Genomic DNA, 27,631 nt, shown 5'->3' on the forward strand with positions numbered 1-27,631 from the left:
TCCAAGGAAGACATACAGATGGCTAACAAACACATGAAAAGATGCTCAACATCACTCATTATCAGAGAAATGCAAATCAAAACCACAATGAGGTACCATTACACGCCAGTCAGGATGGCTGCTATCCAAAAGTCTACAAGCAATAAATGCTGGAGAGGGTGTGGAGAAAAGGGAACCTTCTTACACTGTTGGTGGGAATGCAAATTAGTACAGCCACTATGGAAAACAGTGTGGAGATTTCTTAAAAAGCTGGAAATAGAACTGCCATATGACCCAGCAATCCCACTTCTGGGCATACACACCGAGGAAACCAGATCTGAAAGAGACACGTGCACCCCAATGTTCATCGCAGCACTGTTTATAATAGCCAGGACATAGAAGCAACCTAAATGCCCATCAGCAGACGAATGGATGAGGAAGCTGTGGTACATATACACCATGGAATATTACTCAGCCATTAAAAAGAATTCATTTGAATCAGTTCTAATGAGATGGATGAAACTGGAGCCCATTATACAGAACGAAGTAAGCCAGAAAGATAAAGACCATTACAGTATACTAACACATATATATGGAATTTAGAAAGATGGTAACGATAATCCTATATGCAAAACAGAGAAAGAGACTCAGATGTATAGAACAGACTTGTGGACTCTGTGGGAGGAGGCGAGGGTGGGATGTTTCAAGAGAACAGCATCGAAACATGTATATTATCTAGGGTGAAACAGATCACCAGCCCAGGTTGGATGCATGAGACAAGTGCTCGGACCTGGTGCACTGGGAAGACCCAGAGGGATAGGGCGGAGAGGGAGGTGGGAGGGGGGACCGGGATGGGGAATACATGTAAATCCATGGCTAATTCATGTCAATGTATGACAAAAACCACTGCAATGATGTAAAGTAATTAGCCTCCAACTAATAAAAATAAATGGAAAAAAATAAAATAAATTAGGAGCATGGATTTTATCGATCATCTTCCTATAAGGCGATGCTAGTTTTAAATACAAATATAGGAACATCGAATAGGTGTATGGAATTACAGAAATGATGCGTTCTTGTTTTGTGTATATACTGCCCATTTGTGTGTATACTGCTCTCTACCTCGTCTTACTGATATGTAAGCAATGGTTGAAAGGAAAAGAAGCTGTGGGAATCTCTGTCTTTCCCCTTTCCTTCTATGCCTTCATTTGCAGCATGAGTATCTGGCTAATGCATGGCAGTAACAAGAATAAGAAGATACGCTGGGTTTCTGGGTTGTCCGGATTTCCTATGATGTCCCAGCCAGCTTCCCTCATTCAGAGCCATCCCTGTTCTAAGGGAGAATGTGGTTCTGTCAGCACGTCTGCCTCCCCAGGTGGAGATGCAACATGCTTTCCTGAAGCTCACTTTCAGTTCTGCTGGTGGGATGTCACTTCTGCTGGAAATTCTCTGCTCGGGACATCTCAAACACTTTATGACAGTGTGATGGCAAGTGACTGGGCAGCTCCTCTGCCCATGCTCATGGCCTCTTATCCCATTGGGCTTCATTTACAAAACACAAGTTCAAGGGTTAAATTATTAAGACTGTCAAGGAGGTCACAGCAGAGCGTTAAACCGAGAGCCTGGCCCTTCTGAGTGTGGAGCTAGCTCTGTACCCCAGCTCAGGTCGCACACTGGTGCTGTAGACTCTGATCTCCATCCTCCAACCTTGTCCCCCTGCCACTGTCTTAGCTCAGGCCTTCATCCTGGCCCCCCGTAGGATGGTGGTCACCTGAATTTCTTCATGGGTCTCTCCAGTCCCTCCAACATGGGCTGCTGGATTCAGGATTTCTTGGAATTGCAAATCTGACCAGCATCACTTGCCTACCTGAGCCTTCAGTGGCTCCCATCGAAACTTCAGGGTAAGTTCAAACTCCTTAGGGAAGCCCTGCTAACTTCCCCAGAGTTCGCTCCTGACCTCATACCCTGTCCACCGACCTTGCCAAAGGTCTAGAAGTTTCCTTTGAGCCCCTGCATGTGTGCCCCTGCTGCCTGAAGCTCATTTTCACCTGGTTACCGCCTGCTCTTTCTTCAGGCATCACCTCCCATCTGGAAGCCTTCCTGCTTCCTTCTTGGGTAAGTCACATGTTCCTTATTACTACCCCCCTCCCACCAGACACCCTCTGTGCTCCTCTACCCCAGCAGTTAAAATCACTCTGGGGGATTTCCTTGGTGGTCCAGTGGTTAAGACTCCACACTTCCTCTACAAGGGGTATGGGTTCGAACCCTGGCCTGGGAGCTATGATCCCACATGCTGTGTGGTAAGGCCAAAAAATTTTAAATAAGTAAATAAAATCACTCTGAACATAATATTATGACAAAGTATATATAGAGATGGAGAAGGAAATGGCAACCTACTCCAGTATTCTTGCCTGGAGGATCCCAGGGACAGAGGAGCCTGGTGGGCTGCAGTCCATGGGGTCACAAGAGTCAGACACGATTTAGTGGCTAAACCACTACCTCCACCACCAGATATAAAGAAGTGAGCGATTCCTCCTTTATTTGATGTCTTGGATTCTGGCAGGGGTCGTGAAGCACCCTTGAACCTGGAGGAGAGACTCAGGTTAAGAGTCAGAGTGGGGACTCACCCCCGTCCCACCACCAGTGGGCCAAGAGATCTCTTGAGTCAGCAAAAGTGGACCACTCCCCTGACACGTCAGAGAGCTGTCATGAGGATAATCATGGCAAGTGAAGTGAAAGTCGCTCAGTCGTGTCCGACTCTTTGTGACCCCATGGACTATATATACAGTCCATGGAATTCTCCAGGCCAGAATACTGGAGTGGGTAGCCTTTCCCATCTCCATTGCAAAGCTTCCATTAAAGGTTGAACATTTCATTTTAAAAAGGAGGAATGACTAATTTTATTTTTTTTATTAATTAATTTATTTTTGGCTGTGTTGATCTTGGTCGCTGTGCAGTGGATTTTCCGTTGTGGCACACGGGCTTAACAGCTCTGAGGCATGTAAGATCTTAGTTCCCTGACCAGGGATTGAACCCACGTCCACTGCACTGGAAGGCAGACTCGCAGCTGCTGGGCCACCGGGGAGGTCCCTACGTGCATGCATGTGTGTGTGTGCTTAGTCGCTAAGTTGTGTCCGACTCTCTGCGACCCCATGGACGGTAGCCCTCCAGGTTCCTCTGTCCCTGGAATTTCCCAAGCAAGAATACTGGAGCGGGTTGCCATTTTCTCCTCCAGGGGGTCTTTCCAACCCAGGGATCCGCCCTGAGTCTCCTGTGTTTCCTGCATTGGCTGGTGGATTCTTCACCACTGAGCCACCTGGGTGTTCAGCAAAGACAAAGCTCTTGCTCTGAAGGCAATCCTTGAAAGTAGTTGTGCCTGTTTGAATTATATATAAAGGCTAGCGCTCTGTCCCTAATGTAGAAATACACTGGTTCTCATTATTTGAAGTAATATGTTCTATTTTAGTTTTTAAATTTTTTATTGAAGTATGGTTGATCTACAATATTGTGTTAATTTCTGCTGCATAGCAAAGTAATTCAGTTATACATGTATATCAATGTATTTGTCATACTTTTTTCCATCATGGTCTATCACAAAACACTGAATACAGTTCCATGTGCTGTCCTATAGGACCTTGTTGTTTATCCGTTCTGAATATACCAGCTTGCATCTGAAGTCTCAAACTCACAACCCATCTCTTTCCCACCCTCCTTCCCTTGGTGACGACCAGTCTCTTCTCTATGTCTCTGATCCTCTTCCTGTTTCATGGATAGATTCATTTGTGTCATATTTTAGATTCCACATATAAGTGATATCATCTGGTGTCTGTCTGTCTCTTTCTGACTTATTTCACTCAGCATGACAGTCTCTCGGTCCATCCATGTTGCTACAAATATTTCATTCTTATCAATGACTGAGTAATTTCATTGTGTGTATATACACACATTATACCACATCTTCTTTATCCATTCATCTGTTGTTTCCATATCTTCAGCTCAGTTCAGTTCAGTTGCTCAGTCGTGTCCAACTCTTTGCAACCCCATGGACTGCAGCGTGCTAGGCCTCCCTGTCCATCACCAACTCCCAGAGCCTACACAAACTCATGTCCATTGAGTCGGTGATGCCATCCAACCATCTCATCCTCTGCCGTCCCCTTCTCCTCCTGCCTTCAATCTTTCCCAGCATCAGGGTCTTTTCAAATGAGTCTGTTCTTCGCATCAGGTGGCCAAAGTATTAGAGTTTCAGCTTCAGCATCAGTCCTTCCACTGAATATTCAGGACTGATTTCCTTTAGGATGAACTGGTTGGATCCCCTTGCAGTCCAAGGGACTTCCAACACCACAGCTCAAAAGTATCAATTCTTTGGCGCTCGGCTTTCTTTATAGCCCAACTCTCACATCCATACGTGACCACTGTGTGAGAAGGGCATGGAAGAGTAAATAAGGAGCCCGTAGGAGAACAAAAAAAAGCGTGAGTCCTTGGGGCCGCTGAGTGGAGCTGAGCCCATTGGGGGTTTACACCAGGAGCGAGTGTGCCAGGGACTCAATTAAGGATGAATGTCATGATTAAGGCCCAACCAGTCTCATTATCGTGCGGGCGCCTGTATTTCTTTACATTTGCCAGCCTCACCCATTTCTGCAAAATACAAAGGAAGAAATGCTGCTACTTCCCTTAATACTGGGGTGAAACCGAAGAAGGGGGGAGGCGAAATGACCTGCCCCCAAATCCTCTGTTAAACCCACCAGGAGGCTGTAATAGATATAGTCGGTCAGCCTGCTGATTCCCTAAGGACAGACTCTTGGAGCCATCTGTTGCAAGTTTCAGAAACTTCTCTGCTCTTGTTTTGTTAATTGTCGAGGGAGCAAAACACGTTCAGTCATGGCTGGTGAGGGCCTCCTCTATAGTACAGGGGGAGAAAAGGTACGGTCTGGTGGCTCAGACGGTAAAGAATCTGCCCACAGTGCAGGAGATCCAGGTTCAATCCCTGGGTCTGGAAGATTCCCTGGAGAAGGGACTGGCGGTTACCCACTTGTCTGGAGAATCCCATGGATAGAGGAGCCTGGAAGGCTACAGTTCATGGGGTTGCAAGGAGTCGGACACCACTGAGCAAGTAACACTTTCATTTTCTGTTTGTAGAACGTATATCGTTAGCCTTAAAAATGCATTCCAGTATACAGTAGGTGCAGACAAATACTGTTTCAGTCTACCTACACAGTTACTTCCTTGGTGTCTCAGACAGTACAGACTCCACTTGCAGTGCGGGAGACCTGGGCTCAGTCCCTGAGTTGGGAAGATCCCCTGGAGGAGGGAATGGCAACCCACTCCTGTATTCTTGCCTGGAGAATCCCATGGACAGAGGAGCCTGGTGAGCTGCAGTCCATGGGGTCGCAAAGAGTTGGATACAACTGAGCAACTAACACTTTCACTAGAATAGTCAAATTGGTAGTCAGAAAATACATTCGTAGATGCCAGGGACTGGGGAGTGGAGAGGTGGGGTGGAGGGGTTGGGGAAGGGGCCTGGGTTAGTTAAGTGTTTAATGGGGACAGAGCTTCAGTTGAAGAAGGTGAAAAATTCAGGAGCTGGATGATGGTGATGGTTGCACAACAATATGAATGTACTTATTGCTGCTGAACTGTATAATTAAATATAGTTAGAATAGTATGTCTTATATGACTTCTACCACAATAAAAAAGATTTTTTTAAAAAGTGCAGCAAATCTGCCCTGCCCCTAAATCCAGTCCAGTCATTTTAACCTTCTAGACAACTTTCTGAGGTTTATAGTGCTGCTCACCAGTCATCATCATCTTTAAAGTTAAAAGAAAAAGTTTTATTATTATGAGCAGTGAAATCACTATATAATTTTCCAATTAACTGGAGAAAGCTCACAAGGCATGCCCTGAAGTCCTCATTTCTACCTTGAGCGTATCACGGCTACCTTGATCATCCTACACATAACCGTCTGGAGCTGAAAGGCTGTTTTGAGGGGCTCGAGGGGGAGGCGGCACCTGCCCGCCCCCACATGCTCGTGTTGGACCGTGTTGGGCCCTTTGGTTGGTCGGCTTCCCTGAGTGTTTCTGAGAGGCTTTTGTTGTACATGGGGATACAGACACTAATTTGGCCAATTCCAAGCAGGAAAGATCAAGTGTAGATTTCATATCTGAGTTTTAAGTGCTGGTAAAAAGTTGCATTAAGTTATCAAATGCACCTCCATCCTGCCTTAATCGCCAAGTGGCTCTGTAGTTTGGGAGTTACTCTGCACCCCAAAGAAAAGAAAAAGCTTTCCGTGTAAATGCTTTGGGCAAATGGGGATTGATCCAGTTACTTTTAAACAACTCGAATCCAGATGGTGTTGGCTGAATAACTTTCTGGGCTGGGTACCTGGTTACTGAATAAAGTGTTCGTTTTTGTAGGATGTGAAATCTTTGGTTGGAAAGGCACAGAGAGGCTCCTGCAGATTGTTGAAAAGTAAAATAGTTGAGTGTTGTCATACAACTGTAATTCAAGTGTGACACAGCCCATTTAGAACAATTTGTAATCAATTGATTCCTATCTTTCTCTCTTTCTGTCTGTATATGTGTATATCCATAGGCACATATATATAACATATGTATGGTGTTGTGGTTTAATTGCTAAGTTGTGTCCGACTCTGTGACCCCATGGACTGTAGCCTGCCGGGCTCCTCTGCCCATAGGATTTCCCAGGCAGGAATACTGGAGTAGGCTGCCATTTCCTTCTCCAGGGGATCTTCCCGACCCAGGGATCGACCCTGTGTCTCCTGCTTGGCAGTCGGATTCTTTACCAGGGAGCCACCTGGGAAACCCGTAATATATGCATCTGCTGTGCCATGCTTAGTCGCTCAGTTGTGTATGACTCTTTGCGACCCCATGGGCTGCAGCCCGCCAGGCTCCTCTGTCCATGGGATTCTCCAGACAAGAATACTGGAGTGGCTTGCCATGCCCTCCTCCAGGGGATCTTCCAACCCAGTGATCGAACCCAGGTTTCCCACATTGCAGGTGGATTCTGTACCGTCTGAGCCACAAGGGAAGCCCAGGAACACTGGAGTGGGTAGCCTATCCCTGCTCCAGGGGAACTTCCTGACCCAGGAATCGAACTGGGGTCTCCTGCATGGCAGGCAAATTCTTCACCAGCTGAGCTATCAGGGAAGCCCAATATTTGCATATATGTATATATATAATTTTTTTGTGTGTCATAAGCAGTTGATAAAGTCCTTCTTCTGGGCTTTATAAGGATCACACCAACATAGCCATGGAAATTACTTGAAGCTAAAGGATTGGTTACACATATGGGTCCTATAGGAGGGAGGCATAGTACACCACGGGCTTCCCAGGTGGCTTAGTGGTAAAGAATCTGCCTGGCAATGCAGGATTTGCAGGAGCCTTGGGTTCAATCCTTGGGTCGGGAAGATCCGCTGGAGTAGAAAATGGCAACCCATCCCAGGATTCTTGCCTGGAAAATCCCATGGACAGAGGAGCCTGGTGGGCTACGTACGGTCCACGGGGTTGTGAAAGAGTTAGACATGACTGGGCACACAGCACACACACGTGGCCCACCACATAGGGGGCCACGTGGGAGAAGCATCCCGGGAACAGCTTGGCCAAGCAGGTGGGGAGTCGGGAGAGAGAGAGGACCCGTGGGCAAGTGTCTTCACTGGACGTCAAGGTGGGGAACGTGACAAAGTCCCAAGGGGTCTTCTTGGTGTGTTTGAATGACACTCGGTCAACACTCCATGGCAAATGGATGGGAAACAGTGTAATCAGTGACAGACTCTATCTTTTGGGGCTCCAAAATCACTGCAGATGGTGATTGCAGCCATGAAATCAAAAGATATTTGCTCCTTGAAAGAAGAGCTATGAACCACCTAGACAGTATATTAAAAAGAAGGGACATTACTTTAGCAACAAAGGTCCGTCTAGTCAAGGCTATGTTTTTTCCAGTGGTCTTGAATGGATGTGAGAGTTGGACTATAAAGAAAGTTGAGGGCTGAAAAATTGGTGCTTTTGAACTGTGGTATTGGAGAAGAGTCTTGAGAGTCCCTTGGACTGCAAGGAGATCCAACCAGTCAGTCCTAAAGGAAATCAGTCCTGAATATTCATTGGAAGGACTGATGTTGAAGCTGAAACTCCAATACTTTGGCCACCTGATGCGAAGAGCTGACTCATTTGAAAAGACCCTGATGCTGGGAAAGATTGAAGGCCAGAGAAGGGGATGACCGAGGATGAGATGGTTGATGGCATCACCGACGTGATGGACATGAGTTTGAGTAAGCTCCAGGAGTTGGTGATGGACAGGGAGGCCTGGCATGCTGCAGCCATGGGGTCACAAGGAGTCGGACACAACTGAGTGACTGAACTGAATTGAAGTGAGGTCAAACTCAGGGGAGCACGTGGTGGGGACTAGCCTTATCATACCAGTGCACCTGGTTGCCTGGGCAGGCTGCTCACATCCTGCTCGTGGGCGTGTTGAGGCCCATTCCCTTAGGAATATAGGTCTTTAAAATTGCCAGCACAATTACCTAGCAAGATTTGTGAGGACTGGGTGATGTCAGCGCTATGAGGATTAATCAGAATCTACTACTCAGGCATTCTCCTTTGGTCTTCCTGTGCTGGGCTTACTCTCTCACTCATTTAAAAGCTATCCATTGCCTTCCGACTGTATGTCAGACTCTTTCTAGGTTCTGGGGATACAGCAGTTAATAAAGCAGTATTCCTGCTTACATGCAGAAGGGGCGAAACTGACAGCATGTCTGCACGGAGTGGAAGGTGGCAGGGTCACGGCTGGGGGCAGGCAGTGCCTGCGTCTCAGAGCCGCCAGGGAAGCCCATCTGAGGAGGTCACCTTTGCACCAAGGGCAGGATGAAGCGGGGAGGGAAAAGTGGATATTAGAAGGAAGACGCTTTCTGGTGAACAGAATGGCCAAAGCAAAGGTCCTGAGGAGGGAGTGTCCTTGGCAGTTTTGAGAAACAAGAAGACCACGGTGGCCAGAGCTGAGGGAGAGAGCTATAAGGATGAGGTCAGGGACTTCCCTGGTGGTTCAAATGCTAAGACTCCATGCTACCAGTGCAGGAAGCCAAGGTTTGATCCCTGGTCAGGGAATTGGATTCCACATGCCGCAACTAACAGTTTATATGTCACAGCTAAAGATCTCCTGTGCCACATCTAAGACCCGGCACAGCCAAATAAATAAAGGATGAAGTCAGGTAGGCAGTGGAGGGGGGCCTCGATCTTACACAAACTTTAGATTTTTTTGTTTGAGTGGAGTTGAAAGCCATATAATGGATTGACATATGTAGGCAAATGCTTAGGCATAAGGACCTGATCCATATGTATAAATACACAGCTGGGCTTCACACAGAAAAACCCACTTCATATGTATGAATATACACAGGATAGTATGCGGTTTGGTGAATCAGAGCACCAGTGTGCAGAGAGAAAAGGAGATGTAGGGAGAAAAACTAACAAAATAAGAGATCATTGAATGAGTGATTGTTGGAAACCAGAATTAAATATGAGAATTCAAAGCCCAGGGGAAGTGGATAAATGGAACTTGGGTGCCATGTGGCACTCATGGAAAATGAAAAAGTGTTCATTCCTCAGGGCGGAAACGTCACAGAGAGCTGGGGGCTGTCACTTTTCTTGTCAAATGTTAGCAACTGATTTCCATTTTCTCCATTATTATTGATCAAAATTTGAGAATATTTTTAATGACATACACTTTGGGGTTTCTTTATATGCTATTGAAACAGTGGCAAACATGGAAAATTTTGTAGGTTATGTGCCTTTAGAAATAGTCTCTTTTTTCTTGCTCCCCTGGTGGCTCAGTGGTAAAGAATCCGCCTACCACTGCTGGAGACGTGGGTTCGATCCCTGATCCGGTAAGACCTCACGGGCCTCAGATCAACTAAGCCCCTGCGTCACAGCTACTGAGCTTGCGCTCTAGAGTCTGTACTCTGCAACAATAGAAGCCCACGTGCCGCTACTGGCGTAGCCCGTGCTCCCCGCCACTAGAGAAAAGCCCACGTGCAGCAGTGAAGACCCAGCACGGCCGTGAATAAATAAAACTTCTTAAAAATTAGTGTTTTTATTTGCTTTGAAGAAAATCAGGCATTGAAGATTGAAGGCGGGAGGAGAAGGGGACAACAGAGGATGAGATCACCAACTCAATGGACATGAGTTTGAGTAGACTCCGGGAGTTGGTGATGGACAGGGAGGCCTGGCGTGCTGTGGTCCACAGAGTCGCAAAGAGTCGGACACGACTGAGCAACTGAACTGAACTGAACTGAACTGAAGAAAATCAAACAGCTTTATTGTCAAAGAGAACGTAATGGTTTGAGTTTGCTGGAAAAAAGTGGTAGAAAACTGGATGTTCTAAATTTGTAGGTTCAAAGGAATATATCAGAAGCCAGCAAATATTTCCAAATTAGCACTCAGCCAGTTCTTTTTGGGGCTCGTGTGTATAAAAAAAGCTTCCATGGGACCCTCAAACCTGGGGACAAATGATTAATGGTATAACCCTCATCGTGAATATGAGCCTGTCCTTGGGCAGTTTTATAGAATGTGAAAACAGGCATCATCTACTCTGCATCCAGATGGCTTAATCTTAACTCCAAACCAAGGCTGAGCTTGGGAGCAGTGGATTTTGCCTGCTTGCCCTTGCCTGTCTCGGGGCTCCCTTTAACACAGAGATTGGACTTCCAGCCTCTGCTTCCGTGTACACTCATGCTGTCCTCAGGGAATGAAACCGACAAGCCCAGTCACTGTGCGAGCTGCTTGTGCCGCGCTAAGTTGCTCAGTCGTGTCTGACTCTGTGCAACCCTATGGACTGTACCCCACGAGGCTCCTCTGTCCGTGGGATTCTCCAGGCAAGAATACTGGAGCGGGTTGCCATGCCCTCTTCCAGGGGATCTTCCCGACCCAGGGATCGAAGCCTTTTATGTCTAACCTGCACTGGCAGGTGGGTCCTTTACCACTAGCGCCACCTGGGAAGCCCATAAAGTAGGTATCAGTCAGTTCAGCCGCTTAGTCGTGTCCAACTCTTTGTGACCCCACGACTGCACGCCAGGCCTCCCTGTCCATCACTGTATCACAGATGAGAACCTGAGATCTAAAGGAGTTAGGCTTAACACACCTGAAAAGCACTGGGCCTGAGGGGTCTCAAAGCACAAATTCCCTACCTCCCAGCCTGTGGCCTCCACATCTGCGCTTTGGCACTTTTATCCAGGGCCGGCACTCTGGGGCACCACACCACTCTGCCCACAGTCCCATCTGCTTCCCACACTCACCAGCACCTGGAAACTGGCCTGCTTAATGAGCATTCCACAGAAGCTCACTAAGTCTCTGCTTCACACTTTCGCTGAAAGTCTTTTTAAAAGTTTCAAAAGTCAGTGGCACCGTGAAGAATGGTGATTAGTAGGCTAATCAGTGAGACCTCTAATCCTTTTTTTATCTCCTTAGTAATCTAACTCAGGGGCTTCCCTGGTGGCACAGCGGTAAAGAGTCTGCCTGCCAATGCACAGGTTCGATCCCTGAGTTGGGAAGATCCCCTGGAGGAGGAAATGGCAACCACTGTGGTATTCTTGCCTGGAGAACCCCATGGACAGAGGGGCCTGGTGGGGTGCTGTGCCTGGCGGGGGCTGCAAAGAGTCGGACACGACTGAGCGACCAAGCGCAGCGCACAGTGCGTTTCACCCTTTAACTCACTTCGAGGACAGCACGGTCTTCGCTCGAAGAAAGTGTCATCTGCTCAGTCGTGTCTGAGTCTTTGCGACCTCATGAACTGCAGCCTGAAGTCTCCTCCGTCCATGGGGATTCCCCAGGCAAGAATACTGGAGTGGGTAGCCATTCCCTTCTCCAGGGGATCTTCCCGACCCAGGGATTGAACCCAGGTCTCCCGCACTGCAGACAGATTCTTTCCTGTCTGAGCCACCAGAGGAGCCCTTAGCGCAATGATTCCCCTAAATGAGGATTGGAAGTCATGTGGAATGTTGTCAGCAGCACCGTCACGAATCAGTGAGATAAACGCCAAAACGCTAAAAGTTTTGGTATACTCCTCAAAGACCTAGACGCTTCCTACTTAACACAAGTCCCAGGTGACAGAATGCCAGAGCATTAGTCAGGGTAGGTTAGCTGCTGAAACCCACATGACTGCCAGATCTCGCTGGGACGATGAGGATAAAGCCCTCTCTCCTGCTCATGCCGAGGTCTGGTGGGCTGGACACGCAGGGGACTGTGCCGCATGTGCTCGTTCAGGCGCCCGGTTCCTCCCATCCTGGGCTTTCCCCATCTTCTGGGTCTTCAGGGTTTGTCCTTGTCTCTCTCTTTTTAAGAAAACAATCGTTTATTTATTTGTCTGTGCTGGGTCTCAGCCGTGGCACTCAGGATCTCCCTTGCATCACGCGGGCTCACGCGTTGCATCTGGAAGGCTCGGTGTTGCGGCACACGGGCTTCGTTGCTCCGCAGCATGTGGGGTCTTAGTTCCCTAACCAGGACTCGAACTCGTGTCCCCTGCACTGGAGAGTGGATTCTCAACCAGCGGACCACCAGGGAGGTCCCCGTCCTCGTCCGCTTTCTCTGCCCTGTGTGACGGCAGACGGGACAGAGGGAGTAGGGGTCACATGAGGAGTCTCCAGCGCCCCGCCGTCAAGTCGCCAGCATCATTTCTGCCCTCTTGCTATTAGCCAGGACTTCCCACTGGCCCACTATATCGTCAGGAGACCTGGAAAACTGCCTGTCCCCAGGGCTCGGGAAGAACTGTATTGTCTCTGCCCTGCCTAGACTCTCACTTCACCTCTGTGCTCCGCTGTTTTGTTTCGGGACCGGGATCTGAGTGCCTCACTTCAGAGCAGCATAGCTACCTCTGTCGTCCCCGTCTTTGTGATTCCCTCTCAGACATCTAGGAGACCGCCCGATCTCTCTAGTTCTCCTAATTAAGCTCTGGAGTCAACTTTTTTTGTGCCAAACCTGGCACTGAAGAAGAGACTTAAAGGCTAAACGTGCCTTTTGATCTCAATGCTCTTGGGGGTGCAGTGCCCAGCCCTGAGCCCTTTATCCACTGGGGGCCTTTGCTGCGTCCTCAGACTCACTGACTCATCGCTCCAAAGCCGCGCGGGCCGCCCCCTCCTCATGCTCCAGCCAATTCTCTAAACACCCTCGCCAACACAAAAGAAAAAAAAATACCCTTTTCTGGAAAAGAACTTCAAACGTGTAGAAACACCTTTGAATATTTGTGAATCAAAGGGTGTAGTCTCTTATCTAAAGCATTAAGGGACTGCAGGGTGCTGCTTTATTTTAAGCAAATGAGGGGTGGGAGGAGCAAGGACAATACAGTTGAATTCCATCCTCTTCCCAGAAGTAAGGTTGAGAAATTGGCCACTGGTGATTAGGGGACTTGAGCACGCGGATGTGCAGCCGGGGAGGGGTGTATTTACATCCTGAGCTTGGACTGACTCAGGCAACCTCAGCCCTTGGGAAATTTGGACTTTAGTGGAGGGCTTCTGGCTTTAGGGGAATAAAAAGAAGAATCTGAAGCGTGTTTGGTCTCTTCTAAATACTGTGTGTGTTCTCAGTCACTAAGTTGTGTCTGAATTTTTGCGACCCCATGGACTGTAGCCCGCCAGGCTCCTCTGTCCATGGGATTTCCCAGGCAGGAATCCTGGAGTGGGTTGCCATTTCCTCCTCCAGGGGATCTGCCCAACCCAGGGTTGGACCCGAGCCTCCTGCATTGGCAGAAGGATTCTTTAGCCCTGAGCTACTAAATATTAGTGGCTTCTTAAACCTTATTTATTTAAAAGAAGTAAAAAAAGAAAAACAAGAAGGAAAGAGGAGAAGAAAAGAAGGGAGGAAGTTTTTCTTTTCCCTCCAAGCTCAGCGAGTGGCCTTGCTGACATTTCTGGACATTGCATGACGGCTGCCACTGGGGCTTGTTTTTGAGTTGACCGTCTAACCACTGGGGCTCAGAGCAAAGAGGTCTGGCTGGTCTTGTGATTTGCCTTGTATCAGTGAGAGCACTGAGTAAATCCATGCTCTTCAAGATTTACTGTGTGGTAGGGACTCACTCCCCTGGTGGTCCAGTGGTTAAGACTTCGCCTTCTGCTGCAGGGGATGTGGTTTCAATTTGGTTGGATTCCTGAGAGCCCATATGTCTTGTGGCCAAAAAACCAAAATATAAAACAGAGACAATATTGTAACAAATTCAGTAAAGAATTTAAAAATGGTCTACACACACACAGAAAAAGGAAATCTTAAAAAAAAAAAAAAGATTTACTTTATGATAGCAATACCTTAGTGTCAGGCAGTGGTTTTTGGGTGATGGCAGATACTGTCCCCACCAGTTCTGAGAGGGGATGGTCACAGTCACTCACCATAATCCCAGGCTGGACCCTGCCCTAATCCCTAATCCCAGCCTGGACCCTGGCCTCGGGGCTTTTAATCCTCTGTGCTCCTCCCGCTTCCCCATCCCCCGGCCTCAGGATGAGGACGTTCCAGCCGTTTGGGATTCTGAAATGCCTTCTGAAATTATCTAAGTTAGATCCACCTCTTAGCTCTGACCATGTTTTACAGACACAGTGGATGTTCCTTTCAGAATGATGTGCTTATCAGTAACCCTCAGATGCTTCATGCAAATAAAAAGTTGGGGGGGGGGGACTGGTCAAACATGTGGGTGAGATTCCACCTATATGTCCCTCTTCACATCCCAGTACACAGAGGGATCTCTGTGATTCGGAGTCCTAAAGGGCAAGAAGAGTTTGCCTTGGTTTATCGCGTATGTTCCCAGGTTAATTTTGGGTGCGTACTCGCTCAGTTGTGTCTGACTCTTGTAACCCCATGGAATGTAGCCCACCAGGCTCCTCTGTCCGTGGGATTTCCCAGGCAGGAATACTGGAGTGAGTTGCCATTCCCTTCTCCAGGAGATCTTCCTGACGCAGGGATCAAACCCACATCTTCTGCGTCTCCTTCATGGGCAGAAGGGTTCTTTACCACCTGGGAAGCCTTAATTTGGATAGACCCTTCTTTCCCCCCAGCATAACACCTGCTCCTCCCCACTTTGCCTTCCAGCTCCCCCCCACCCCTGCCCTCCCTGGCTCCCTGATTCTTTGAAAATCCGTCATTTACATTTTGGTCCTTCAGGGCTCCCTGGATTACTTGTGTATAAATGGGTTTTTTTCCTTGGAAATGCAATGGGCATGATGATTCCAAGAATGTCTTCCCTGGGTCTTTCTGAAGATGGAGGAGAGCTTCTGTTCTTCTTAGAGGTTCTTTCCCATAAACCTGTCACCCACCTTTAGAAACAGGAAAACATCAAAGCCTTTATCTAAACTCCGCTAAGATTTGCCCAGCCGAAGCCTCTCTGGACGTGCCTTTGTGGAAGGTGCGAGCTGTGGCCGGGCTGTAGGAGTTTCTGCTGCCTACCAGGGAAAAGAGCTGACACCTTCCCACTGCTCCCTCTCCCCCAGTCTAAACAAGGGTCAAGGGAGCATTTCCAGGACATTCCAGATTCCGAGGAGCGATTTCTTAACAGAGTGTGCACTTTTGCCTTCTTTCAGAGTAGTAAATATTTGCCCACAAATAGGCAATCAGACAGTGAAAACGCTGGCTGAGAGTATTAACACATAAAGCGTTTTTGACTGACCCAACATGATGGGGCATTTGATCCATATAGAACTGTTAACAAAAGCTGCATCTTTAAAAAGGATCCCATCTGGGGACTTCCCTGGCAGTCCAGTGGTTAAAATTCTGTGCTTCTAATTCAGGGGGCACGGATTTGATCCCTGGTCAGAAAACAAAGATCCCACATGCTATGTGGAGGGGCAAAAAAATAAGAAACAACACAAATTAAATAAAATTAGATTGTTATATTAATTTTTTTAAAGGATCCCAGCCAAGAAACCAAGGTATGGGGGAAGCTAAGTGCCACAGTCTGAATGTGTGTGTATTCCCCTCCTCCCTGCCCCCACCCCCACCCCAATACTGAAATCCTAACTCCCAAAGGGATGGCATTAAGTGGTGGGGCCAAGGGTGGAGCTTAAGTCATGAATCGTCATTTAGTCGCCAAGTTGTGTCCGACTCTTTAGGCCCACATGGACTGCAGCATGCCAGGCCTCCCTGTCCCTCACTGTCTCCCGGAGTTTGCCAAAGTTCATGTCCATGGAGTCGGTGACGCTATCCAATCATCTCATCCTCTGCCGCCCTTTTCTCCTTTTGCCTTCAATCTTTCCCAGCCTTTGTGGATGGGATTCACTAATCCCATGAATCTCTTACGGAAGAGACCCATGGAGTGCCCCTGGCCCTGCCACAGCGAGAAGAGGCCATCTGTGGGTCAGCGAGAGGGCTCTCCCCAGAACGTGGCTCTGTTGGTCCCTGGATCTTGGACCTCCAGCCCCCGGAACTGTGAGAAATGAACTCCACTGTTCATAAGCCACCCTGTCTGTGGCTTTCATTAGTGCATCCTGAACTGCATGGTGGGGGGGTGGGGAGTCGCCTCAGTCCTGTCTGACTCTTTGTGACCCCATGGGCTCCACCAGTCTCCTCTGTCCATGGGGATTCTCCAAGCTAGAATGCTGCAGTGGGTTACTATTTCCTCCTCTAAGGCATCTTCCCAACCCAGGGATGGAACCTGCGTCTCCTGCATCTCCTACACGGGCAGGTGGGTCCTTTCTAACCCTAGAGGCACCTGGGAGGCCCATCCTGAATGAAGTAAGGTACTCAGTAATGTGTTGACTCAACCCAACACATTGGAAAGAGTGGGTGTGCTCAGTGGGGAAGGTGATTGCACGCTGGAGGGGGCTTTAGGTCATCTGCTCTCTGCCCTTTGTTCAAGGTCAGCCTTGGCAGTGGACTCTTGCTCCCCCACAGTTCCTACCTTTTCCTGTGAGATGTCTGATCCAGAGGGCATCTTCCCAGCTCCTGGGGTCCTCTTTCCCAAGAACCTTTTCCTACACTGACTTCTTACACCCTCTGCCATGGCCATTTCCATCACTTGTAACTGTTCCACCTTGGAATCTGATCAAGCAACTTTTCTGATCAAGCTGTCCTCCCCCTCCAGCTTGCTGGTATGACTGCCCCCACTCTGACCTTGGTGGATCTCAGCAGACCTGTGTTCCCCTGGTCCTCTCCTGTGACCGTCTCTTTCCCTATATTTCTTGGTTTATTTTTTTAAATGTACTTGTTGATTGATTTTTTGGCTGCACTGGATCTTCACTGTTCCCAGCGGGCTTTTCTCCAATTGTAGTGACTGGGAGCTACTCTCAGCGTCCTATTGTGGTGGCTTCTCTTGTTGCAGAACACAGGCTCTGGGTGCTTGGATTTCAGTAGTTCTAGCATATGGGCTTAGTTGACCCTCAGCATGTGAGATCTTCCCGGACCAGGGATCGAACCCATGTCCCCTGCACTGGCAGATGGATTCTTAACCACTGGACCTCTAGTGAAGTCCTGCCTCACCTATATTTAGCTTGGAGCCCACAGTTCATCATTTCAAGATCTCTCTTGCTAACACCACCTTTCAGATTTGTCTGATCCTAACCCACAGTGAGAAATGTAATTTAAATATGACCTCGGACTCCTGTGCCTGTGTATTTATACCCACACACATGTACATACATAGGTTCTCTCCCAACCTCAACCCAATCGTAATTATTGAAAAGTCTCTCCCTGGTCATCAGTTCTTATGACTAAGCCTTATTTCTCTCCTCACCTTTACCAAGTCATTATAAGGGTCATCTGTACAAACTCTTAGTTTCCTCACCCAGCATAGGCTTGGTCTCTCTGGAGGTCAGAAGTCTAAAATCAAGGTGTTGGCAAAGCTGCGTTCTTTTGGGGGGCTTCAGGGTACCATCTGCTTCCTTGTCTTTTCCAATTTCTAGATACTGCCTGCATTTTTGGCTCATGGCTGCTCCGTTCCAACCTCTAGTTCTGTGGCCACACCTCCTTCCTCTGACGCTGACCTTCTTGCCTCCGTCTTATAAGGACCTTGGAGTTATATTGGTGTCTCCCAGGTTATCCAAGGTGTCTTGCCATCTCAAAATCTTAAAATTAATCATAACTGCAAAATCCCTTTTGTGATGTAAAGTAACATATTTAGATTCTGTGGACATTTGCGGGGGATTCTTCTGTCTACCAGGTGAGCCATTTGCTTATTTTTTATTTATTCATTTGGCTGCGTGGGGTCTTAGTTGTAGCACTCAGAATCTTTCGCTGCAGCCTGCGGATTCTCTAGTTGCAGCTCATGGGCTCAGTAGTTGTGGCATCTGGGCTTAGTTGCATTGTGGCATGTAGGATTTTAGTTCTCCAACCAGGGATTGAACCCACGTCCTTTGCATTGCAAGGCAGATTCTTAACCACTGGACCACCAGGGAAGTCCCCATTTTCTTAATTTCTGCCCACTTTGAACCTTTTCTAAACAAGCTCCTGTTACCCACTCATCATCCCAAATGCCCCTTAAAGTGATCCTTGATGACCCTTATGTTGCTGAAAGCAGTGGTAGTTCTAACTGTCCTTCTTTTGATCTCTTAGCAGCTTCTGACACAGCCAATCAGAATGGGGCACAGAAAGCACCTCTGGGGCCCATGAGGTGGCTAGGCAGATGGCCGGTCCTCACGAGCGTTTCCTAGATTTCCATTTATTAACTTTCATAAGGGAATCTCTGACGCAAGAACTGTTAGACCATCAGCTCAGGGTTCTCCTTTCAGGTGGATAATGTCATGCAGAGTCTCAAATTACAGACTACAGGTTTGCATCATGGTAAGCATAGAGTCGGGTTTCCCAGGTGGCTCAGTGGTAAAGAGTCTGCCTGCCAGTGCAGGAGATGTGGGCTCAGTCCCTGGGGCAGGAAGATCCCCTGGAGAAGGAAATGGCAACCCACTCCAGTATTCGTGCCTGGAAAATTCTATGGACAGAGGAACCTGGCAGGCTGCAGTCCATGGGGTCACAAAGAGTGGGACACGACTTAGCGGCTAAACAACAAGCAGAGTTAGAGATAGAGGCATAGGATAGTTTTAAGGGCTTTTCTTAGACTTTCTTTATTAGTATAAAGTATTGGTCATGAAGCTGCAGGTAAAGGTTTTTTAAACAAACATTAAACTAAAACTTGCACAGATCCTAAGTGCATAGCCAGGTGAACTTAGAACACAGTGAAATGCCTAGCCACCCTTCACGTAAAGAAAGAGCTTTGCCAGTTCACATACGCTCCCCCTTATGTCCCCTCCCTGGCACCTAACCCTCTCTTCCCTAAGGTCATGCTATCCTGGGGATACATGGGTGGTTTTTAAACTTTTTCCTTTTTTTTTTTTTTACTGCATACAAATGTTTCGTATTATCTTATTTTAAAAAATTCTTTTGACCACACCAAATGGCATGTGGGGTCTCACTTCCCTGACCAGGGCTCAAACCCGTGCCCCCTGCAATGGAAGGGCAGAGTCTTAACCAGTGGACCACCAGGGAAGTCCAGATTTTTTTCCCTTTTAAGTAGACTTTCTTTCTGAGAAGGTTTAGGTTCACGGCGAAATTGAGCAGAAAGTTCAGGAATTTCACCCACAGTTTCCCCCACTTATCCCACACACCGCACACCAGCGGTGAACTTGTCACAACCAAGGAACCTGCTGTGACACCAGATTGCCACCCAGAGTCCGTAGTCCATACTAAGGGTCTCTCTTGATGCTGGGCCTCCTTTGATGGTTTCATCACCCCACCGTTCCTCTGTGCTCCACCTATTCATCCCTCTCTCCCCCGCAAACCTCTGGCAACCACTTATATTTTCACTGTCTCCATAGTTCCACCTTTTCCTGAATGATATGTAGTTGGAATCATGCAGTACGGAGCCTTTTCAAATTGGCTTCTTTCACCTAATCACGTACGTCTTATTTCCTCCATGTCTTTTGTGGCTTCATAGCTCATTTCACTTTTTGTTGTTGTTGTTCAGTCACTAAGTCATGTCTGATTCTTTGTGACCCCGTAGACTGTCGCACGCCAAACTCCTCTGTCCTCCACTATCTCCCAGAGTTTGCTCAAGCTCATGTGCGTTGAATCAGCAATGCCATCCAACCATCTCATTGTCTGCCACTCTCTTCTCCTCCTGCCCTCAACCTTTTCCAGCATCAGGGTCTTTTCCAATGAGTCAGTCTTCACATCAGGTGGCCAAAGTACTGCAGCTGCAGCTTCAGTGTCAGTCCTTCCAATGAATATTGAGGGATGCTTTCCTTTAGGATTGACTGGTTTGATCTCCTTGCAGTCCAAGGACTGAATAATGTTCCATTGCTGGACTCAGGCCTAGGTTTCCAAAGAAGGAATTGGACCGAGTCTAGAGCAAGTTTTACTGCTGAACTTGTAGAGTGTCAGAACTGATGTATCGGGAAGGAGGCTCCCCTCTCTCCTCAAAGTGCAAGAGGGCCGGAAAGACCTCCCGCTAATCAATTCTGTGCATCGAGCTTATGTCTCCAGAACATTACTCTCAGGATATGAAGATGGTGGCAGGGAGGCTTTGGCCACTGCTCTGCATCTGGCTGTATTCTGATGCAAACAGTCCCACGGAGATCAAGTTTGTTTCCTGAAGACAAACTATTAACACATGACAAATTGGGTGATGAAAGGTGATAGTCCGAACACAGCAGAAGTTTTCTTTCTCACTCACATGACAGTCTGTGCAGCAAGCAGCAACTCACTTCATCAATCTGGGAATCAGGCCCCTTTGGTCTTGTGGCTCAATCTGCCCCAGGGCCTTAACATCACCTTCATTTAACCAGAGTAACACATGGCCTTTCAGACAGATCATAAACACTAAGCTGAGGTCATGCTCCCAGAACTGATTTAAGATTTCAGCCAGCTGAGCATCCCCATGAAGGATGGGGTATGATTGACAAGAACATTTTATTGACAAAGTCGAAGAGACCCAAGGATGATAGTACCAGCCTGGGAAGCTTCAGGGTGGGTACTGGCCTGGGGGCATCCTCAGAACCACCCTGAGTTCCCTGGATCCTAAGACCTCACAAAGAATCTTGCATAAATCATGGCTTCATCAGGGCCCACCTGTGCATCCTACAGGATGACACTGACCTGGGGCCCCAGGACCACCAAGGGGTCTCTGCCTGGTTCCTCTCAGTGCCCCGAGGGGTTCACCTTATAAGCAACAACATTCCAACAAGCAGGGTCCTGGCTCACAATGCATGCGTGCATGCTGAATCACTTCAGTCGTGTGCAACTCTTTGCGATCCTATGGACCGCAGCCCACCAGGCTCCTCTGTCCACGGGATTCTCCAAACAAAGATACTGGAGTGGGTGGCCCTGCCCTCCTCCAGGGAATCTTCCCGACCCAGGGGTCAAACCCACGTCTCTTACATCCACTGCATTGGCAAGCGGGTTCTTTACCACTATTGTCACCTGGGAAGCCCTGACTCACAGGCCTGCTGCTTAACGGCAGTTTTGCTGCTCGAAGCTAGACTTTGCTCCTCGGGGTGGCTGATTCCTTGGCCGATCTTATGATGGTGGTTGTGGGTGGGAAGGAGAAAAGGAATTACAGCTGAACACCTAAGGGCTGAGTGCAGAGCGCTGGGGAGGGCGCCCGGTCCTCACTTTCAGTGGGCAGGTGTGCTTTGGCAGGTGGGCCTATCTAGGCAGAGCACCTCAGTCCCTTCTCTGCGACCGTCAGGGGAGCTCAGGGACCTGGACTGGGCACCTTTTGTCAAGCATGACGGTTCAGAGAGGATTTTGAAACCCAACCAGGAGCAGCTTGAGCACGGCCCGTCCCAGTGGGGACTGGGGCGCCTGGAGGCCGCCTTCCTCCACACCCCTCCTCCCCTCGAAGGCCGACACTGCCAAAGCGTCTCCCACACACCTCCCCAGAAAGTCCCTGGCTTCCCTCCCAGCCGCCTCGCGATTGACCTCATGAGGTGTGAGAAGGAGGAAAGGAATCTGCATCTCAGATGAGCCTTCCTTCCTCCTTTCTGAGAAAACATCCAGGCCGCTAGTGCCTGCCAGGCCGTCCACAGCTCCTCCGAGCTCAAGGCCTTCTCGACTCAGCCAGCCTCGCTGCAGGTGTGGTGACAGGGAGCCGGTATAAGTCTCCTGGGGCTGCTGTAACCAATGACTGAACTTGGATGACTGAAGACAGTAGAAATACATTCTCTCATAGTTCTGGAGGCCAGAAGTCTAGATCAGGTGTCAGCAGGGTCGTGCTGTCTTCAGAGTTTCTCAGAAGAATCTTTTCTGGGACTTCCCTGGTGGTCCGGGAGTTAAGACTCTGAGCTTCCATTGCAGGTGACACAGGTTTGATCCCTGGTCAGGGAACTGAGATCCCACAGACTGTCAGCACAGCCAAAAAAAAAAAAATATACACACACACACACACACACACACGCACAAACATATATATATATAATATATAAAAATATATAATATATATATATATATTTTTTTTAACTAAAAAAAAAAAGAATCTTTCCTACTGTCTTCCAGCTCCCATTGACTCCTGACCACCCTGGAGGTTCTTGGCTTGCAAAGACATCACTGTAGTCTTTACATGACTGCTGCCCTGTGTCCCTTCTCTTCTCATCAGGACACCAGTCATATAGGATTCAGGGACCTTCTCACTCCTGATCTCAGCTTAACTAATTACATCTGCCGTGACCCTATGTCCAAACAAGGTCACATTCTGAGGTTCCTGGTGAAGGTCAATTTGGGGGGGACACTATTGGACCCATAACCGAGTCACACCATCCCCTCTCCGCTCCCTTCAGAGAAGTCCCTTACCCTAGGCAGGATGCCTGCCTTGCTTTCTTCTCCAGGACAGAGGCTGGCCCAGGACTGGTTTCCTAAAATAAAACGGGCATCCCCCCGCTCCAGGAAGGCCTGGCCCAGCTAGTGGGAGATCAGAGAGAAGCCAAGTCTCCCTTTGGACAGGCATTTACATGCCCCAGGGACACCCACTCGCATTTCTTCCTACGTTATAGAGATGCTTCAGGACTTCTTGCCTCCTGGTCAGCCCTTCAGTGCTTCCTGGAGGGAACACGCTCTCGGAGCCTTGCCACGGGCCAGCCCAGACCGAGGGCTCCAGCCCAGACAGAAAAGCCGGCTCCTTTTTGATGATACTGTGTCCCCGGGGAGCATGGGAGTAAGCCCCGCCCATAGCATAGAAATCCCCGCCCACAACGGAGGAAGCTCCGCCCACACCTTCCTCACTGCCCAGCCCCCGCCCCAGGGGAGCCGAGGTCCTCCCGCTCTGAAATCCTTGAAGGAGTGGTGAACTCCTATACCCCTTGTAACCCAGCTGAATATTTTCCAGGTTACCTAACCAAACTCCTGCAAAACCACACCGCCTATGCCTGTGACGGGGACCATTTGAATCTGCAGTGTCCTCGGCATTCCACGATAAGTGTCCAGTCGGCATTTTATGGGCAAGATTACCAAAAGTGTAGTCCGCAGCAGCCTGCCTCCCAGAGGGAAGACAGCCTAACCTGTGTGGTGCCCACCACACTGCAGGTATTGCCTTTCCTAAGATGTTCTAAGATGACAAAATGGTTTTCTCTTTCTCTGCCTCTGCCTGTCTGTCCCCTCTCTCTGTGTATATATTTGTGATTCCACAGTTCACTCCAAGCAAACCTGATCCCTGAAAATCTCCGTGTAGACAGATCACGAATTTGGCAAGTGAGCTATTCTTTGCTTCTGAATCTATATAGAATGCCTACTTATTGGAGCCCTCCCTTAATACACTTGCAGAATGAATTTATTCAAAGGCACGCTGCTCCCTGCAATAAAGCTAAGTCATACCATTATGCTGGGTTTCAACCTCGAGGCTTAACATCTCTCGTCAGCCCGTCTACCCCCCACCCCACCCCCAGGAGATGAAGGAAGGCCATGCCTGCTTCAGTAGAAACCGCAAGGCAGACATCAGAGGTCATGGTCAGATTCTTAGAGAATGCACTCAAGGAAGAGAAATATCAATAATTATCTTTGTTATTTTTTATGGGTTGCTTCTCCAGTTGTAGATAATTGTGTTATTCTGGTTTGGATCTATGTTGAGCAGTCTCTGCTGGTTTACTCTTGATAGTACCAGGAATTGGGGGTGGAGGCGGGGAGCTGACTCATTCTTTTTTTGATTGGCATTGGGGAAATACTTGGTCTACGAGGAGGTCAAAACAAATTATTCTGTAACAGCGTACAGAAAACCTGAAAGGACTCTTTTGGCCAATCCCAGTATCCATGATGACTTTCGACTATTCTTGCTTTCAGTTATCCAAACAACCTCCATCTTGCTTTCCTGGCCCCTCAACATCTATAACTAGTTGGCCAAGGTTATGGAGTCACTTGGGTTTGGACTTTTTTTTTTTTTAATGACTCTGAAGTTCCCTATGAATCCGTTGACATCAAGGCAGTTAGAGTAGCTGGTGAATTCGATGTCAGCTTGATTTTTGTCCGTTGTGAGAAATGAGGGTAAAGGTAAATTTCCGAAGAGGACTGAGGAGAAATGAAATCAGCTTCAACATGGCGCAGCTCTCCCTGAGCCTGGAAGAGGAGAAGCAAGCCTAATGTGATAATGTAAGGGTTTTTCTGTTGCCTGGACTATTTATTGCCTCATGCCAAGCGCTGTAGTATCTGGGTGGTCACGTGATTGGTGAAGACACCCACCGAGAAACCACATAAATGTGTTTGAATGAATCCCCTGGTTTCCACGCCCTGAGGAGAGACAACATGCTTCTTCTGGAGACGAGCAGTTCCTTTCCTTGCGTGCCCCACCCTCCCTCCAGCCCGCCCCCATGCCCTGAGAACGTCCCCCTTCCTCAGCCCGAGCCCACCTGCCTGGTGTCAGGCTCTCCCCTCAGCCCGAGCCCACCTGCCTGGTGTTAGGCGCTCCCCTGGGCTTGTGAAGAACTGTGGCCAGTGCCTCCAGGGCGGAAGTGCCTACTTGGGGAGGCGTGAACTCCTGGCACACACGGGCACCAACCTCATCCTCCGATCAGGGCGCCTGCCTCTGCCAGGCAACCCCGAGGGAAGAGGATGTTCCCATAACCAGGCGACGACTCAGCATTTGTAAACACAGTCCGGATGTTGTTCGGAGAGCTCGTTTGCCAGAAGCGTCCCTGCGCGCTGCTCTTTTTCCTCCAGAGGTTAAGAGATTCTTTCCTCTGTCTTTTAACCTGCGTTTGAGAGCTGACGCAAGGGGCTTCCTCAGAGGGCGGTTGCCCGACGTGGGAGGGAACGGGTTGACATCTGCCCATCCCACCTCATCCCTTGACTAAATGGCTACAGCGTCTCTCAGCTCTGACACACTTCGGAAAGAGCGCTGCCTTGGGTCCCGTGGCTGTAACATGCAAGGGCTGATGATTCCCTCAGCCAAGGAATGTGCACCATCCTTGGGGGTCCTTGGGGGTTTCCCTGGGCATTCTCCCGGATTTTATGCACAACTGTGAGGCCCCTAAAGTGACGGAGAATACCCAGTAGGGCCAGCATCCTTCGCGGAGATATTCCATGGGCTACCGTGAGAACATGGAGACTCTAGACAGGCTTGTGAATCGGCACTAAATTCAGCCCAACAGGAATAAGTAGATTCTTGGGAGCGTTTTTCCTGTTCTTGGCGTGGAGGACCTCTGTGTTCATGATGGGCGGGGGTCCTGACCCATGTGGGAACCGAGAGGGCAGCAGTGGGATGGGGCCCACCTGCAACCCAGTGGTGGGTGGTCCCCGAGCTTGCCCAGAGCAGACTCACTCACAAAGGTGTGATCGGCCTGGGAAAGGTCAGGAGAGGTTTGAAGGAAAGCGTTTAAAGCCAGAGGCTCAACAGCAAGCCGGAGTGTTCGCTGGGTGGGATACTGCCCGGAAGTGGGTGGGTCCTGTGTCCTTGAGGTTGGTGAGGGTGAGGACCAGCTTTTTAATTTTCATGTGTTGACCTGTATTTGGGTCGGGGTTTCCAAAACCTGCAAGTGGAAGTGTTAGCTGCTCAGTCGTGTCTGTCTCTTTGTGATCCCATGGACTGTGGCCCTCCAGACTCCTCTGTCCATGGGATTCTCCAGGCAAGAATACTGGAGTGGGTAGCCATTTCCTTCCCCAGGGGATCTTCCCAACCCAGGGATCGAACCGGGTCTCCTGCCTTGCAGGTGGATTCTTTTACCATCTGAGCCACCAAGGAAGCCCAGAAGTCTTCCAAATGCTGACCGTTCCTGTGACCCATGTTGGGTGTTTCTAAGGATGTGTAGCTGTGGTTGTTTCACACAGCAGTGGTGGGTAGGGGTGGACATCTGTGTTTCTTCCAGTCCACACTCTGCTACCTTGATATGGCTTATGTCCCCAGGAGCCACCGCAATGTCACTCTTTTGCTAGAACTTCAGTAGTGGAGCCAGGCAAGGCTAATTGGAGACTGGTTTTCTGTGGGAGGCCTGGCACTGTTGGAGCAGATATTCTTTTGTGAGGAGCGATGGGGAGACAGAGAGCCAATCTGATCAGTCCCGTGTGGGTGTGTCCGTCATAGACTCAGCTGATACCAGCGTGAAGGCTTTAAGTGTGAGCCCCAGGCCAGGCAGGCAGGCGCCCCTCCCTCCAGAGCAGCGCAGGTGTGGGGTCCCGCAGACGCTGCGTGTGGTTCTCAAGTCTGTCCCTTTTCTACCCCCTCCTTTTAGAAGGTGCTGGACGAGTGTCAGAACCAGCGGGCCTGCCACCTCCTGGTCAATAGCCGTGTTTTTGGACCTGACCTTTGTCCAGGAAGCAGTAAATACCTCCTGGTCTCCTTTAAATGCCAACCTAGTAAGTAACTGCTGAGGGGGACAGAGTGTGGGGGGGGGTGTGGGCTCTCGGTTTCATTCATAGCCTGATGAGAATGCTCCGCCAGTGGACCAGTTGGCATTCGTCCCACTTTGAAACTCTTGTTAATAGAAATGCCAGGGTCCCAGCCTCATGTGTGGGCACACTTATCTGTGTATGTTCTTGCAACCCTCTGAGTTTTTTGCTTTTTAATTCTTTCATATACTTAGCTGTGCTGGGGTCTTCGTTACTGCAGGCGGGCTTTTTCTTGCTGCATGCAGGCTTTCTCTAGTTGAGGGGAACAGGGGGCTACTCTTCAATTCAGGGCACCAGCTTCTCGTTGCAGTGGCTTCTCTTGTTGCAGAGCGCGGGCTCTAGGGCACTCGGGCTTCAGCAGTTGTGGCTCGGGGGCTCAGTAGTTACAGCTAGTAGGCTCTAGAGGACAGGCTCAGTGGTCATGGCATCTGGGCTTAGTTACTGTGCGACATGTGGGATCCTCCCAGACCAGGGATCAAACCCGTGTTCCCTGCTTGGCAGCCAGATTCTTAGCCACTGGACCACTAGGGGAGCCCACCTCTGAGTGTTTTTAGAAATCCTTCCGAGTATGTAAAATTCGGTGGTGCTGACGCTAAAGGTACCGGGTGACAAGAGACTGCAATTGCTTTTCCCAAGTATGGGAAGTTGGCTCTCTGTTTCAGAGGAGGGCTTGTTGTGAGGTCCCCCCCAATCCCTCAGCCGCAGGGCGGCTTGTTCTTCTGGGGTGGCCGATGGCACCACTGCCGCCTGAGCCCATGATGACAGATCTTTACAAGCTTGCTTCTTCCCACTTTCGTCTTCAGCGGGTAATCCTGAAGCAGCATCTTTCCTAAAAAAAGAAGAGGACTTGGTGGGAGCAACCTTTTCTATTCCTTTTTTTTTT

General features: G+C 49.0%; 1 protein-coding gene across 9 annotated transcripts in view; it reads left to right on the plus strand.

Moving 5' to 3' along the window:
- The window catches only part of EVA1C (eva-1 homolog C), a 106,882-nt gene that overhangs the window by 24,245 nt on the left and 55,006 nt on the right, over positions 1-27,631 (plus strand). For 7 of the 9 annotated variants that reach the window (XM_070455155.1, XM_070455152.1, XM_070455153.1 and 4 more), the window contains exon 2: positions 26,592-26,715. The exons of 1 other annotated variant lie outside the window; for it this stretch is intronic. In XM_070455155.1, coding sequence (XP_070311256.1) covers positions 26,592-26,715 — 124 coding nt within the window. Of the gene's footprint in view, positions 1-23,263; positions 23,461-26,591; positions 26,716-27,631 lie in introns of all 9 variants that reach the window. One more of the 9 variants, XM_070455154.1, reaches the window with a different exon arrangement.

The sequence above is a fragment of the Odocoileus virginianus genome, chromosome 25, assembly GCF_023699985.2.
Source record: "Odocoileus virginianus isolate 20LAN1187 ecotype Illinois chromosome 25, Ovbor_1.2, whole genome shotgun sequence".
Lineage (NCBI taxonomy): Eukaryota > Metazoa > Chordata > Mammalia > Artiodactyla > Cervidae > Odocoileus > Odocoileus virginianus.